Source organism: Ascaphus truei, chromosome 20, assembly GCF_040206685.1.
Source record: "Ascaphus truei isolate aAscTru1 chromosome 20, aAscTru1.hap1, whole genome shotgun sequence".
Taxonomy (NCBI): domain Eukaryota; kingdom Metazoa; phylum Chordata; class Amphibia; order Anura; family Ascaphidae; genus Ascaphus; species Ascaphus truei.
In genome coordinates, this window is record NC_134502.1 from 31,458,904 (window position 1) to 31,473,224 (window position 14,321).

The 14,321-nt window shown below is 39.8% G+C and overlaps 1 protein-coding gene across 1 annotated transcript; it reads left to right on the forward strand.

Annotated features, from left to right (window-relative positions):
• Nucleotides 1–2,618: 2,618 nt before the first annotated feature.
• On the forward strand, nt 2,619–14,098 carry LOC142471187 (uncharacterized). Its single transcript, XM_075577975.1, has 4 exons — nt 2,619–2,908; nt 4,307–4,384; nt 4,750–5,359; nt 13,915–14,098. The coding sequence occupies exons 1-4, from the start codon at nt 2,632–2,634 to the stop codon at nt 14,096–14,098; spliced, it is 1,149 nt and encodes a 382-aa protein (XP_075434090.1). The 5' UTR covers nt 2,619–2,631.
• Nucleotides 14,099–14,321: the final 223 nt, after the last annotated feature.

Below are 14,321 nucleotides of genomic sequence, written 5' to 3' on the forward strand. Positions count from 1 at the left end.
GCCGACATCCTCCTAATACGGGAAACCCATTTCAGCCATAACAGTGCACCCAAATTCCTAGATAGACAATTCACACAATTCTACTTGGCGTCCGCTGCAAAAAAAAAAAGAGGGGTCGGAGTTCTCTTCCACAACAGGGTACCATTCACTTTAGAAACAATCAGGAGAGATAGCGAAGGCAGATACTTGATAGTATAGTATACTAATAGTGGTGGGTTCGGTACAAGAACAGTCACTAACGATAGCTTCGATGTATGCCCCTGGTGAACAAAGCCATGAATTCCTTAGGGACTTTTTTCAGAAACGAAATCAGGTAGCCAAAGGACACATAATATTAGCAGGAGACTTCAACCTTACCATGAACCCGAAGCTAGACAGATCAGGTATCGCTAGAAACTGTCATAAGAAAGTAATTGACAATCTCAAAGCAGGTCTTAAGAAAGCCCAGTTAGTGGATATTTGGAGGGAATTCACCCCACTGAAAAAAACTATACTTTTTACTCTCACCCCCACGACGCTTACAGCAGAATCGACTACTTCTTCATATCTAGTAGACTGGTCCCCTTGGTCGCCCAGGCAACGATCCATGATATTTCATGGTCGGATCACGCGCCTTTAGAGCTGAGGTGCAACCAAATTCGTCCTGATAGACCCGGTGCAAACTGGAAGCTAAACGAGTCACTCCTTAAGATCCCAGATATCTGTGGCTCAGTCGGAAAGGAGATTGATCAATTCTTTACGACTAATTATGGTTCGGTGAGCTCAGACCTCACCCTCTGGGAGGCCCATAAGGCAACCATAAGGGGCACGCTAATTGGCATTGCAGCCCGTAGAAAGAGAGACCACAATAATAAGATAGCAGCCCTCCAAGCCAAATTAAATTCTCTTACATCAAGGCACAAACTGAAACAAGATCCGAGGGCCCTAATTGAGTTAAAGAACACCAAAATTGAACAAAATTTGCTGTTGGTCTCCCAGGCTGATAAATCTCTGAGTTGGTCACGGAGGAAATTCTACGAAAAGGCGAACAGGCCGGATACCATGCTAGCGCGCAAACTACACACTAGGCAGCCCAATTATAACATACAGGCGGTGCGTCTGAAAGACGTCTCGTCCACATCCAACCCGAAAAGCATAGTCGAGGAATTAAAATCATTTTACGAAAATGTATATAATGGAGAGAAAGTGGCACATAGGGCCTCATGCAGTAAGCGTCGATTATGTGAAATCGGCAATCTTACCGATTAGTCATGTTATTGGCGATTTTTCCTCTCCGTATGCAGTAAGTGCCGAATACATTCAAAATCAACCCGAAAACAAATCCGCCCACTCTCACGATGATTAGCCGATCACACACAGGTGTATCGGCGTGCGTGGCGCGGTGCTGTTAGGTTGCCCAATCACAAATCTTGCTGAATCAGGCGAAACAAGCATGTTTTGGATTGCGCGCCATATTTAAAGGCAACGTGTACTGCTAATCATTCTCTGTGTTGTTGGGAGTGAGAGAGAGAGAGACGCACAGAGCTTGGTGATTTAAGATTTGCATATTGACTGAGAGACTTGTTGTGTATTGGGAAAGCTTTGTCCTTTGTTGTTTTGTTTACATCTTTGTCTTGTTTTATATGTGGAAGTGTTTCGTGTGATTGCCTGTACATTTCTTGTCTGTTTTTTGTGAGTGCTGGAAGTATGCCCGCAAAGCGTGGGAAGAGTGATGCCGGTGGGAGTGGGAGTGCTACTCGTGCGAGTACGCGTCAGAGTGAACGTACTGTTCAGGGGAGTGATGTTGCTGAGAGTGAGAGTGGTGTTGCTGGGAGTGGGAGTGCTGTTGCTGGGAGTGCTGTTGCTGGGAGTGGGAGTGCTGTTGCTGGGAGTGGGAGTGCTGGGAGTGCTGGTGCTAGGAGTGTGAGTGCTGTTGCTAGGAGTGGGAGTGCTGGTGCTAGGAGTGGGAGTGCTGGTGCTAGGAGTGGGAGTGCTGGTGCTAGGAGTGGGAGTGCTGGTGCTGGGAGTGCTGCTGGTGGCGCAGTTGCAGATGGGGTGGATGGTGGTGGCGTGCTTGCTGGTGGGCAGCTTTTGGAGGCTCTTCCATTGGAAGAAGGAGAGTCCAGTCAGCACCAGCCAAGCTCTGACCCTAAACCTGCTCGGAAGAAACGTGTGGAGAAGCCACGTAATCCTCGCTTCAATGACCAGGAAAATACAGCTCTTGTCACTGGCATTCTGGAGCACTATGACAGTATATATGGACATTTACTAGGTAAGTGTACCTTTACATTTATTATTCAAATACATGTGATCCTAGGTCATCTGAGTTTTGTTCATATGCAAATATGGGTTCACAATATCTTTCTATGTTAATTAGTCTGGAAACACAGCTTTTTATCATGCCTTACAAGGACAACTAAACACAGGCGGTCAATTTGCCATAACTGCATACAATATGAATGCAACCTTGCTTACATGTATAGGTTTAGTAGTGAATGCTCATGTGCTTCACATATTACACCTAAAACAGCATGTTTGCTATCTCTTGGAACAGCTAGCAGTGTAGGAAACTGGTGCTTATATTATTATTAATTTACCTCATATATTTTATATGTTTTTCAAGGGCGGACAAGTTCAGCAAGCAGAAAAGAGATGTGGGACACAATAGTCATTGGTGTCAATGCGTGTGGGAATCATGTGAGGGACAAGCGGAGTTGTCACAAGAGATTTGATGATATTAGGTCCAAATTGAAAAAGAAAATACAACACCAACGCATGCATGCTACTGGCACTGGAGGTGGGCCCACACCACAACGTCTCATATTAAGTCCATTGGAGGAGCTGCTTCGGCCAAAATTACTTCCCGTCGTCGTGGAAGGCTTACCTGGTGACCGTGATATAGGAATTTACCCCTCACAATTTCCACCAGGTGAGAAATATTACTGTACTAGGCGTGTCATTGCTTACAGTTATTTTGCATAGTTACACTGCTTTTTATACTGTCTTCACAATATAAGCATACCTGCATCTATATATGTATATGTCTGATTCTGTATATATATATATCTCAAAATAGACATATATGTTGTAGTCCTACTAAAAGCAGTAACTAATATAGCACGTGCCATTGCGTGCTCATTTACATGTGAATTCCCAAAATGCATTGCTGCAGTGGAAGCAATTGATGGTGGGCGAAGATGGGGAACAACAGGGTAGTACACATGTGTAACACATGTTAATGAGAAATTATTACTAGCTACAGGTACAGAACAGAAATATGTAGAATATTATTGTGTATTTTATTTATTTTACTCCGACAAACATGACATTACTGCCTATTTTAAGCATGCATCAAATATATTGCATGCAACGGCCTACAAACATCACTTGCACTAACACATCTATAGTTGTTTATGAAAAGGTCCATTTTTACTTTAACTCATATACAGACAGCATAATGAGGCACACGTATCATATTTTATGTCATTGTTTTCATAACTTAAAAACTGCACACGACTATTTAGCTCATCTACCATTGTGTTAAAGCAGCTGCAATTAATATCTCATCACAGCATACACTTCAACAGAGGGGGTGGGGTTCAGCACACACACTAATTACAGCCTCATTTTAGGGTCAACTTAGTTCACACCATTTTCACCTGTTTCAAGTCATTGAAAGGTGTGGCTGATTAGGCTTTTTGGGGAAGGGAATACCGTTATTACAACCTGACTAGCACAACTGAAGTTAATCACACTCATTTGAAAGCTTCACTTTAGCTACTAAATGCCACAACAACTCATTACTTATCAAACCGTACGTCACACATTAGTACACTCATATCTATAGTTGAACTACTACTATCAACGACACATTATCACACACTGCATGTGTTGTCTTGTTTAGTCACAGCCACATTCATGTGTGCCACATCTTATATTAATGTACCACACATATCCTCTACCAAAAACAACACTTTGTGCAATATGACCACCTTCATGATAACCATTGTGAATGGTCATCTCATGATAGTTATGTACATTATGATACTGATATCACTACACAACATATGATTTTTATGTTCAAATTTAATCTATTTATCCTCACGCATTACTGCAGGAACATAGTATGTTTTATGTTAGGGAACTCAAAAGTTCTAAGTACACAGGCATGTACATTGTTATTACAACTATTTATGTTCACTTTCACACACACATTTTGGGTTAAGGAAATGATGCTGTTAGGTACTCATAAATACAGAACATACAATAACTGTTTGTTCAATATTTACACATGTAAATGTAAAACTTATGTTATTGTTATATATAGTTGCCCCTGAAGGACATGTGTCACCTGAGACTGAACAAGTGTCTTCACCTGGGTCAGCCAGCTCAACACACCTAGAAGGTGAGTGTATCAGTTGGTGGCCATATAATATGTGCTCTTCTATATGTTATGTTGTCATGTTCATTATTTGTTTTGCACATCTTCTTTAAATAGGATTACTTAGTGTCAGTGAAAATGAAGTGTAAGCCAACTTGTATTGTGTTAGTGATGTTAAATATCATGTAGGAGTTGTGAGTTTACAGCAAGTTTTCATTCACTCATATTTCATACTGAGTCCAAACATTATTCTTAAGTCAAGGTAGTTTTTAATGTGAGGTTATAAAACGTATGGAAACATGTTAGTTGTTACTTATGACACAGTACAATTACATAGTAACACAGCAGAGATTAACATGCCATTTAATAATGTGTACATTTATTTGTAGAACATGATGAAGAGGATTTTGATGATAATGATGATGATGATGATGATGCCGCCGCCGCCGCCATAGACACACAAATACAAGCAAGTGACCATGAAGAGGTTCCAATTGAAACTGTTTTACCGCCAAAACGTCCAGCAAATACCACATATGATGCAATTGTAGCTTCTGAGGGAAAAATTGTGGAAGCAGAAAATCGTCGCCATTCTGACCTGATGACAGTGCTGGAAAGGATGATTGCACTGCAGGAAGAAACAGTTTCACAATTGGCACATCTCCACAGAGTCTTCATTGAAGTGCCTAAACAGTTGCAAAAAATCAACACCTCATTCGAAGCATTAGTTGTTCAGCAAACACAAGCTAATTACTGGAGAATGACTAATGTACCACAATTCAACACCTCACAGCCAGGATCTGTTCATGCAGGTCAGTTTTCACCACATTCATCTGATATTCATTCACCAGGCCCAAATGTTACCGGTCAAGTAGCAGACATTGCTGTGCAGGTTCCTGACGACATCCTACCGCTGCCATCTGTACAAATTCAGCAGCTGACACCTACAAAGGAGGCCACAAAAAGAAAACACAAGCAGTTACTACTGACCAGTTTTTGGTCAAAAACAACAAAAGACACACATGAAACAGACCAACCATCACTTGTGCAGTGTCTATCAACTTGCTCACATGTGTCAGTGGGCACAAGCCCTGTCCGTGAACAGTCACTACCCAAAAGCCCTGTAGGTGAGTCACTGCCCAAAAGCCCTGTAGGTGAATCGCTGCCCAAAAGCCCTGTAGGTGAATCGCTGCCCAAAAGCCCTGTAGGTGAATCGCTGCCCAAAAGCCCTGTAGGTGAATCACTGCCCAAAAGCCCTTAGGTGAGTCACTGGCCACAAGCCCCGTAGGTGAACAGTCACTGCCCAAAAGCCCTGTAGGTGAGTCACTGGCCACAAGCCCTGCCCGTGAAGTGCCAGAGGCCACTCAAAGTGGCTCTGTTGTGCCTAAAGTTGGTGGCAAAAGAAAAAGGAAAATTCAAGAGACAACAAGCAGGCCTGTTACTCGCTCGCAAAAGGAACAAAAAAAATAAATGTTATAATTCAGAAAATATGTCTTTGGCCTTGTTTTGTTGACTTCAGATTATCTAATTACTATTGTATGTATGCTGAAGACTGTGTTGTTTCCAAACTTTCAAGTATGTTTTTGTACACGTGAAGTTTTGGAAATGTTAACACTCCTAATTAATGAATAGTGTTATAAATATTTATGTTTTAATCGTCTGTTCAGTAATGGTCCACCAGGAGTCAGTTGCTAAGTTTAGAGAAGCTGCCATTGACTTTGCAGCAAAACATTGCATTTGGGTGTGTTAATTGATGTAATCATTGCATGTGCATATTATTTTCATGCAATTATAAAAGCACCTATTTAACTGCAAACATCTTTCTTGTACGTGTACAGAAGAATTTTGTGTTAAATATTACTTACCTTTGGTGGCCATTGTAATGTTGTCCTTTAATCATTTATGTGTTCTTGTTTCAAGAACATCTCTGAATTGATACTAATATATATGTAGTATGTATTGATATATGCACACACACACACACAGACACACACTGTGTGTGTGTGTGTGTGTGTGTGTGTGTGTGTGTGTGTGTGTGTGTGTGTGTGTGTGTGTGTGTGTGTGTGTGTGTGTGTGTGTGTGTGTGTGTGTGTGTGTGTGTGTGTGTATATAGTACTATCTAAACTGGTATAGATGTATTTCCAAAAAACATACACTTCATGCTTCCTTGTGAAAACACACTATTTTAATAATACAGGCCTAATGTTTGACAACTATACTAAGTGTGAGCCTCTAACATTATTGGGTGCAAACAAATGTTTATTACTTAATTCACTCATGTTTATCACCATTTAAATAGGTTTCATACAAGGCCTACTTACTGCCATCAATATGTTGTGTGTACTCCAGCAATATTTAAAAAAAAAAAAAAAAAACATTTTTTTTATATATATATATATATATATATAATATATATATATATAAAAAAAAAATTTTTTTTAATTTTTATATATATATATATATATATATATATACACATACACATACACATACACACAATATACATATAGTACAATATACACTTTATATATATATATATATATATATTTATGAGAGAGATATATTTATATATATATAGATACACACGTATTTAAACTCATGCAGACAGGGACTTAACCAGACTTTCAAATACACACAGAAATGTATGTGGGAACAAAACATTTCATTTTGCAGGTGTGTGTATTTACTGATATGGCTGTCTAAGCACTATTTTCACACACTGCTCTTTGTTATTTTGCAAGAAAACTCAATGTTACTGAATGAAAAGTGTAGTAATGTTTTCAGAAACGAGATAAAAAAAGGATACATGTTTGTCCCACATGCGGCTATCACAAACCACAAATGTTCAAGCAATTATAACTAGAAATCCAATTGGCGTTTGAAATAAGGAGTTACAGTTTATACTTTTGTTGACCTTGAAAAGGAAACACAGCAATTTGTTAGCCATTGAGCAGTTTCATTTTGATGAGCAAAGAACAGATACCTGCACACATCTTTTGTGCTACTCTGCAATGTCTGATGAATTGGTGACAATTATGAATCCGAATTTAGGTTATAAATACATGATTTCAGAAGCAATTTTATCAACTTGCGGACACCAAGCAAGCACACGCCAAATCTATGATTTGATTTGAGCAAAATATCCTTATTACCAAAACCGTCGGCATGCGCGCAATTTTAATTCCTCAATAACATTCACTTTATCAACTAATGACTTTTTTGAACGTGTGCAGGATAAGCTAGAACACAACTATGGTTTCTGGAAGATTGCCAAAGAAAAACATTTCACCGTGAAAGAAGGCACATATATTGTGGTTAAAGGCATATTTATTCCTAATGCCAATAGCAATGGATCCGCTACTACTGTTCCGTGTGAATCGATACCTGCTGCAATATCTGCACCCTCCATTCCTGAAACCCACATTGTACAAGAACATAACTACTATGATTATGTACCAAGCCTTTCAGCTGAAAATGCATTGGAATGGGTACCCGAAGAAATGAACATACCTCCCGACCAATTGTTTGAAGAAAGCAGTGGCGATTCCTATGAGCGCTTCATGGAGGAGATGTGTGTCATACTGGATTCAGCGGGTGGGTCAAGCGTGGATGAAAAAGCCTTGCATTTCTGGAGCGACCAGTTGCAGCCAGACGAAGAGTTAATTCTAGAAGAATGGTAAATATAACAACCGTTATGAGTTGACTCTGCGTTTAAATATTTTTTTTTTCTAACCACCATTTTCCCTTTCAATGCGTGGATACAGCGTAACATAGCAGACTGCATAACATGTAGCGATCACAAACAAATTGTTTCCGAATACAATATAGTAGAACCTGAAAGAGTAGTAAACATTGCTGACGGAATAAATATACGTACTTTCCTATCACTTTAAACATATTAGCAACATTTTACCATAACTCTAACACATACCTGTTTTGTTATCATGCTACATCTACAACATTTAAAAGCGGGTCCACCACGTATGACGTGGGACCCTTGTCATGGGCCAAGGCGTCCTTACAAAGGATTACGGATGTAAGTCCCGCCCCCAAGCGACGTGCGCGCCTCAAAGCCTATTGGCTGTCATGTTTTGTTATAGTAACGGTAACTGCAGTGTGTCATACAGTGGGGGCGTACACTGGGCGTTAGCCGAATGTTAATTGAGTGGGAGGAGTGTTAGCGTGCGTTTCACGCTGGTTTAACATGACGTCACACGTATTGCATTTGCGCATTGTGTTATCGGCCGTCCTTTCTGTCCAAACACGTCTGTTTAAAAAGAATACAGATGTACTCGTTTAGAACGAATGTAGTTTCGTATTCATTGTATTTGAAATAAAGATTTTATGTTTAATGGTATTTTCAAGATGTATTGAACGCACAACGTACGCTTTGTTTTGCGCATGCGCTAACAGTTAGTGCAGCCAAGCGTGAAGTGCGTGCGCACACTAAGATGTGCGCGCACAATTTTCAGTATACAGGCAACGTTCACATCATATACATAGTTATGCCTGCTACAAATTTAAAGAAACATTACATACTGATGTACACTTGTACTTCTAACATATAAGTGAGTGACGTGTGTATGTACACAATCATATAGAGCTGTGTAATGCGTTGTCACGGATACATATATAGTAAAGTGCCATCTTTGACCATCATGTGTTTGCTGTATTTCAGAGATGTCGGGGAAGATACAATCGGATCAATGTATGATTTCAGAAGAGTCTACCTTTATATGAGATGATTGTGAGGAGGAGCCACCGACTACTATACTACATATGGAACTAATTTTATATTGCTTGCAGCGCTTATTAACAAACAATTAAAAAAATGTGATACCCTTATGCCTATATTGCATAAGCACTTAATTAACATAATGATGTTGCAAAATAGTGCCTCATGAATTTTTATTGAGTGTTCTTTAATGACTACTATCATTTTATGGCATGGTGTGTTTTATATATAACAACCATTCCCACTCTGCTAACACATTTGTGAATTATATTGTGTAATGGAACGTATGACTGTCGAAACTATGTAACAATAATAATAATAATAATAATAATAATAATTATAATATGAGCATGTTCATGTATAGCGCTGCTAGTTGTACACAGCGCTTTACAGACACATTTTTCAGGCTGAGGTCCCTGGCCCGTGGAACTTACAATGTATTTTTTGCCGCCTGAGGCACAGGGAGATAAAGTGACTTGCCCAAGGTCACAAGGAGCCGACACCGGGAATTGAACCAGACTCCCCTGCTTCAAAATCTCAGTGCCAGTGTGTGTCTTTACTCACTGAGCCACTCCTTCTCCCAATGTAAAGGACACTTACAACCAACTAGCCATTTCTTGTTAAAAATCTCTTGTTACATGGGTATGTTGATAAAATGGTTTGGGACTGTAGCAAATAATGTTATTGGCCAGATGTTGTGGTCCCCTACAATGCATGATGTTCTGATTATGACATCAACATCATGTAATGAAGTACGTTTCTGTGTATATTTCATTAACCTAACTAACTATAGTTTACTGTGTTTATTAAACGTTCTAAAAATACATAGTATAGTCAATATGATGATATAAGCTACCATAATAAAGCTGGTGTTATCATTTGTCGGTGTTATACATGGATCCTACACAAATTGATACAGACACAAACAGTTGTCTTACAAAGTGTGTCTATGCTAATGTGCACGTGATTGACGTTACAATTGTGACAATACTTGATAATTATCATCATGATAATGATGAAGTGACGTGATTTATATTGCAAAAATATTACCAACATTGTCATATTGGTAAATTATAAATGCTAAATGACAGTAACATTAGTGACAAATTTGTCTTCTCTGTTAACAGTTTAACACTTGGTACATGTAGGACACATCCACACACGTGTGACTTATACATACACATGTCACAAATTTAAATTAATGTTGACTATTAATTCCTAGCATTACAAAACACCAACATTGCTAAATATAAGATGTAGTACGCATTGTTGTGATTGCAGGCATTCATGCATGGAGTTTTATGATCAGTCAATTTCATCCGTGATGAATGATCTCCCGTAAGTAAAGAAATAACTACAGTTATCCCCTTGTCTCCAAACACCTCTATATTACATTAATGGAATTTATAAGGAAACATACATAAAATGTGATGAAATGGGAGTAATCATTTTCTAATACAATGCACATGAAAGCTCAAGAGTAGCTAAATGCATATACATGATACAGAAAGTACATATATGTAACATTTGTGTTTAAACCAATATGTTGGGTTTTGACTTCAAATAATTATAGGAAGATTGAAGTAGGCACATCTTATGAGAGATGTCAGCAAATAAACACACCATGATCAGTCATACTGGAGATATACCTATAATGCAAAGGAACAATATATAAATTGCAAACATTGACATGCCATCTTCAGTACCGTAAACAACACAGCAAAGTGTGTATTTGGTGTTAAATGTGCAACACCATGTATATTTCATGACATTCAAAATGTAAACTAGGCTGGTGTACACATCATATGGATGTACATGTTACACTGCACCAATAACATTGTATGTAAGCATACTAGAAGCATGAATGAGTATGGGCATAATATGTGTATTGTGTTAGCATAAGGAACAACACAATGCTAAAATATTAGTGCTTTGTTACCCCAGTTGTATTCACATACACACAACTAAAGTAAAATTGAAGAGGGATTATATAACCTGTGCAACAATAACATACCGGTGCCACATCCCTTTGTGCACACAGCAGAGAGAAGAAAGGTGTGCAACCCATATTCATCTGTGTCCTACCAGAAGGGTATATAAAAAAACATTATTGTTAAGATAACATAATGTAAGTATAAAAGTAGAACTTGGAACATATATGTTTGTACTTACAAGAAAAAAATGAATTGATGAGATTCTGGCGTGTCTGGCCACCACTGGCTGTTTGTTCATTTTCAGCAGCTACATGGGTGGGATGCTCGTCTACCACAGGCTCAGCTAGGTCTGACTGTACATTGTGCCTCAGTGCAACATTGTGCAAAATGCAACAGGCAAGGATAATATCAGACACTTTTTGAGGCTTGTATAGAAGAGCCCCACCAGTTCTGTCCAGACACCTAAATCTGGTCTTGAGTAGGCCAAATGTCCTCTCTATAACAGATCTTGTAGAGATATGGGCTGCATTGTACCTGTCCTCTGCTTCAGTTTGAGGGTTTAGCACCGGAGTCAACAGCCACGGCCTAATTCCGTATCCTGAGTCACCTATAATGAATGGAGCACACATAAGCTGACATTAGTGATCAAATTGTACAATGCCAACATTCTTAAATAAAAAAGTGTTTTGTGTTAGAACATGTAAATGTGTACTCACCCAGCAGCCAACCATGTTCAAAATGTCCCTCTTCGAACGCATGGAAGACTGAAGAGTTCCTCAGGATAGAGGAATCGTGACTGGAACCAGGGAATTTGGGTACCACATGCATTATCCTCATCGTGGCATCACATACCACCTGTACATTGAGTGAATGGTAGTGCTTCCGATTGCGGTACACATGCTCACTCTGACTAGGTGCAATCAAAGCAACATGTGTGCAATCGATTGCACCCAGCACACATGGTATCCCTGCTATATTATAAAAGCCAGTCCTGACTTCCAGCCACTCTGTCGCTTCTGTAGGAAAATGAATATAATTCCTAGCGCGTCTATTGAGTGCATAGAGAAACTGGGTCAAGGCCCGCGAGAATGTAGATTGCGAGACCCCGCCCACTATGCCCACAGTTGTCTGGTATGACGCGGAAGCAAGATAATGTAATGAGCACAGCATTTTAACAAGCCCAGGGACTGCACGACCTCTGGCTGTGAAAAAATCTAAATCTCCCCTTATCTCCTGATAAAGAGCTAAGATTGCTGCTGAACTCAAACGATAGCGACTTACAATCTCCTCCTCACTCATCCCATCTAACAGGGTTCTCTCCCTGTACAGACGCGGACGAGGCACAACTTGTCTCCTCTGTCTTCTCCTCTGATCTCCTGTCCCTCTCCCTGTCTCTGTCGTATCCGCGTGACTGTCCCTGTCACTGTCACTGTCCCTCGGTGTGTCCCTCCCTTGCCCTATATGATTGTCTTCATCATCAAGCATGTCATAGAAAAGAATGTTCCTCCGTCTCCTAAACAATCTCAACATTTTGAAATGAGTAGCTGTGAATCATCAGGTAATGGGCGTCCTTTAAATAGGTATGTGATGATGTCAGGTGACATAGTAAAATGCAAGGTGTTACATTAACATAATAAAGTACTTCTGTGGCAAGCTGTGTGCAGTTCTTGTTATAAGTATTTGTTGTGTGTATTCTGCAGGGAATGATGATATTTGGCAATGATGTGACGTGAACCTTTGTAGAAACATTGCTTGCAAATAAATAGTTGCATGTGCAATGCATGTAACACTTGTGAACGCAACAGTCAGTCATGTAATTAGGCAAAAAGGCTGAGATTGACGTGGGAAAAGTTTTGTGTAACATGTGTAATTAGGCATGTTATTGTGACATGTTGACAACAATGAATAGTCGTGTGCATATGCATGCATTTCTGTAAGGAGGATAGTTGGTATAGAATGAGTTAACAAGGTGTCCCAATGCTGAATTACTGTACATGTGTGTATAAGTTAGGTTGAAGTGCTTGTAATGCTACGGTTACAATGTAAACATGCAATGTGATTGAGCGTCCAATAAGTGACGTCATGAAAATAGGGAGGACCCAAAAGTATATGTAAACATGAGAATTTAGATGTACATGAACGTTTAAAGATGCGTGACACATTACAAGCATTGTGTAATGTAAAGGAACATGAATATACTGTGTATGTGTGACATGTGTGACATGTGTAACATCATGTAAATAATTGTCGCTCAGTTCATTAAAATGTGTGATATGATGTGAGGTTCTCCTTTAAGAGTTGAGTATAGTATTTTCCCTTGGCACATCATCACATGATGAGTAATGTGACCCGCAAATGCTGCAAACATGTAAAAGTATAATGTTATGCAAATAATACACGTCAGCTGTGACACAATGCAGGGAATGCCCCCACACTGTAATGCAAATGACGTTTGTATTGTGAGCAATGAAACGTAAACAGTACTTTACTGTTATACGTCCCCGCTCCATTGACTCCATTGATGTACAGAAGTTTTTTTTTTCTAAGTGCCGTTGCGGCAGCCTTAGCGATCGTTCTCCCCTCCAAACTGCCAACTTTAGTTGGCGGGAGAAATTGGCCATAACATCTCAATTTCGTAGTGCCGATCAGGCCCGATAAGCTGTTTTTTTTTGTTGAATCCAGCCGATTTAAAAAAGTGGCGATCAGTGGCGAAAACAGGCTTATCGGCAGCCGACTGGCCATAACAAAATAATCGGCTCCGAAACCTGGCGAAATCAAGCACTTATCGGCGCTTACTGAATCTCAAACCCAATTTTGGCTATAAAATGGTGATAATTCCCTTATCAACGCTTACTGCATGAGGCCCATAATCTCAAAACGGCAAGGGCCATGGAAGATTTTCTAGCAAGGTCCAACCTAACAGTGCTGAGCGCGCAGGACAGGGAGGGGTTGGAGGCTGATTTCACATTGGAAGAACTTACCCAGGTCATCACAGACCTCAAACCCTCAAAGGCCCCGGGGCCGGATGGGTTTTCAGGGCAGTATTATAAGGCGTTCACCAAGAACTAGCCCCGTGGCTGCTCTGAATGTATAACGCTGTTTTAGCAGGAGCCCCGTTCCCGAAGCAGATGCTCCAGGCGTCAATATCAGTAATTTATAAACCAGGGAAAGATCCGCAGGATTGCAAAAGTTATAGACCAATCTCCCTAATCAACACGGATGTTAAAATCTACGCCAAACTACTGGCCAATAGATTAAGTCATATCCTGCCCAGACTCATTCATCCAGATCA

Coding starts and splice junctions, on each gene's coding strand:
- LOC142471187 (XM_075577975.1), top strand. CDS start 2,632: ATGTGGGACACAATAGTCATTGGTGTCAATGCGTGTGGGAATCATGTG. Junction 2,909..4,306: donor CCCCTCACAATTTCCACCAG/GTGAGAAATATT, acceptor TGTTATATATAG/TTGCCCCTGAAGGACATGTG. Junction 5,360..13,914: donor TTACTACTGACCAGTTTTTG/GTCAAAAACAAC, acceptor CAAAACGGCAAG/GGCCATGGAAGATTTTCTAG.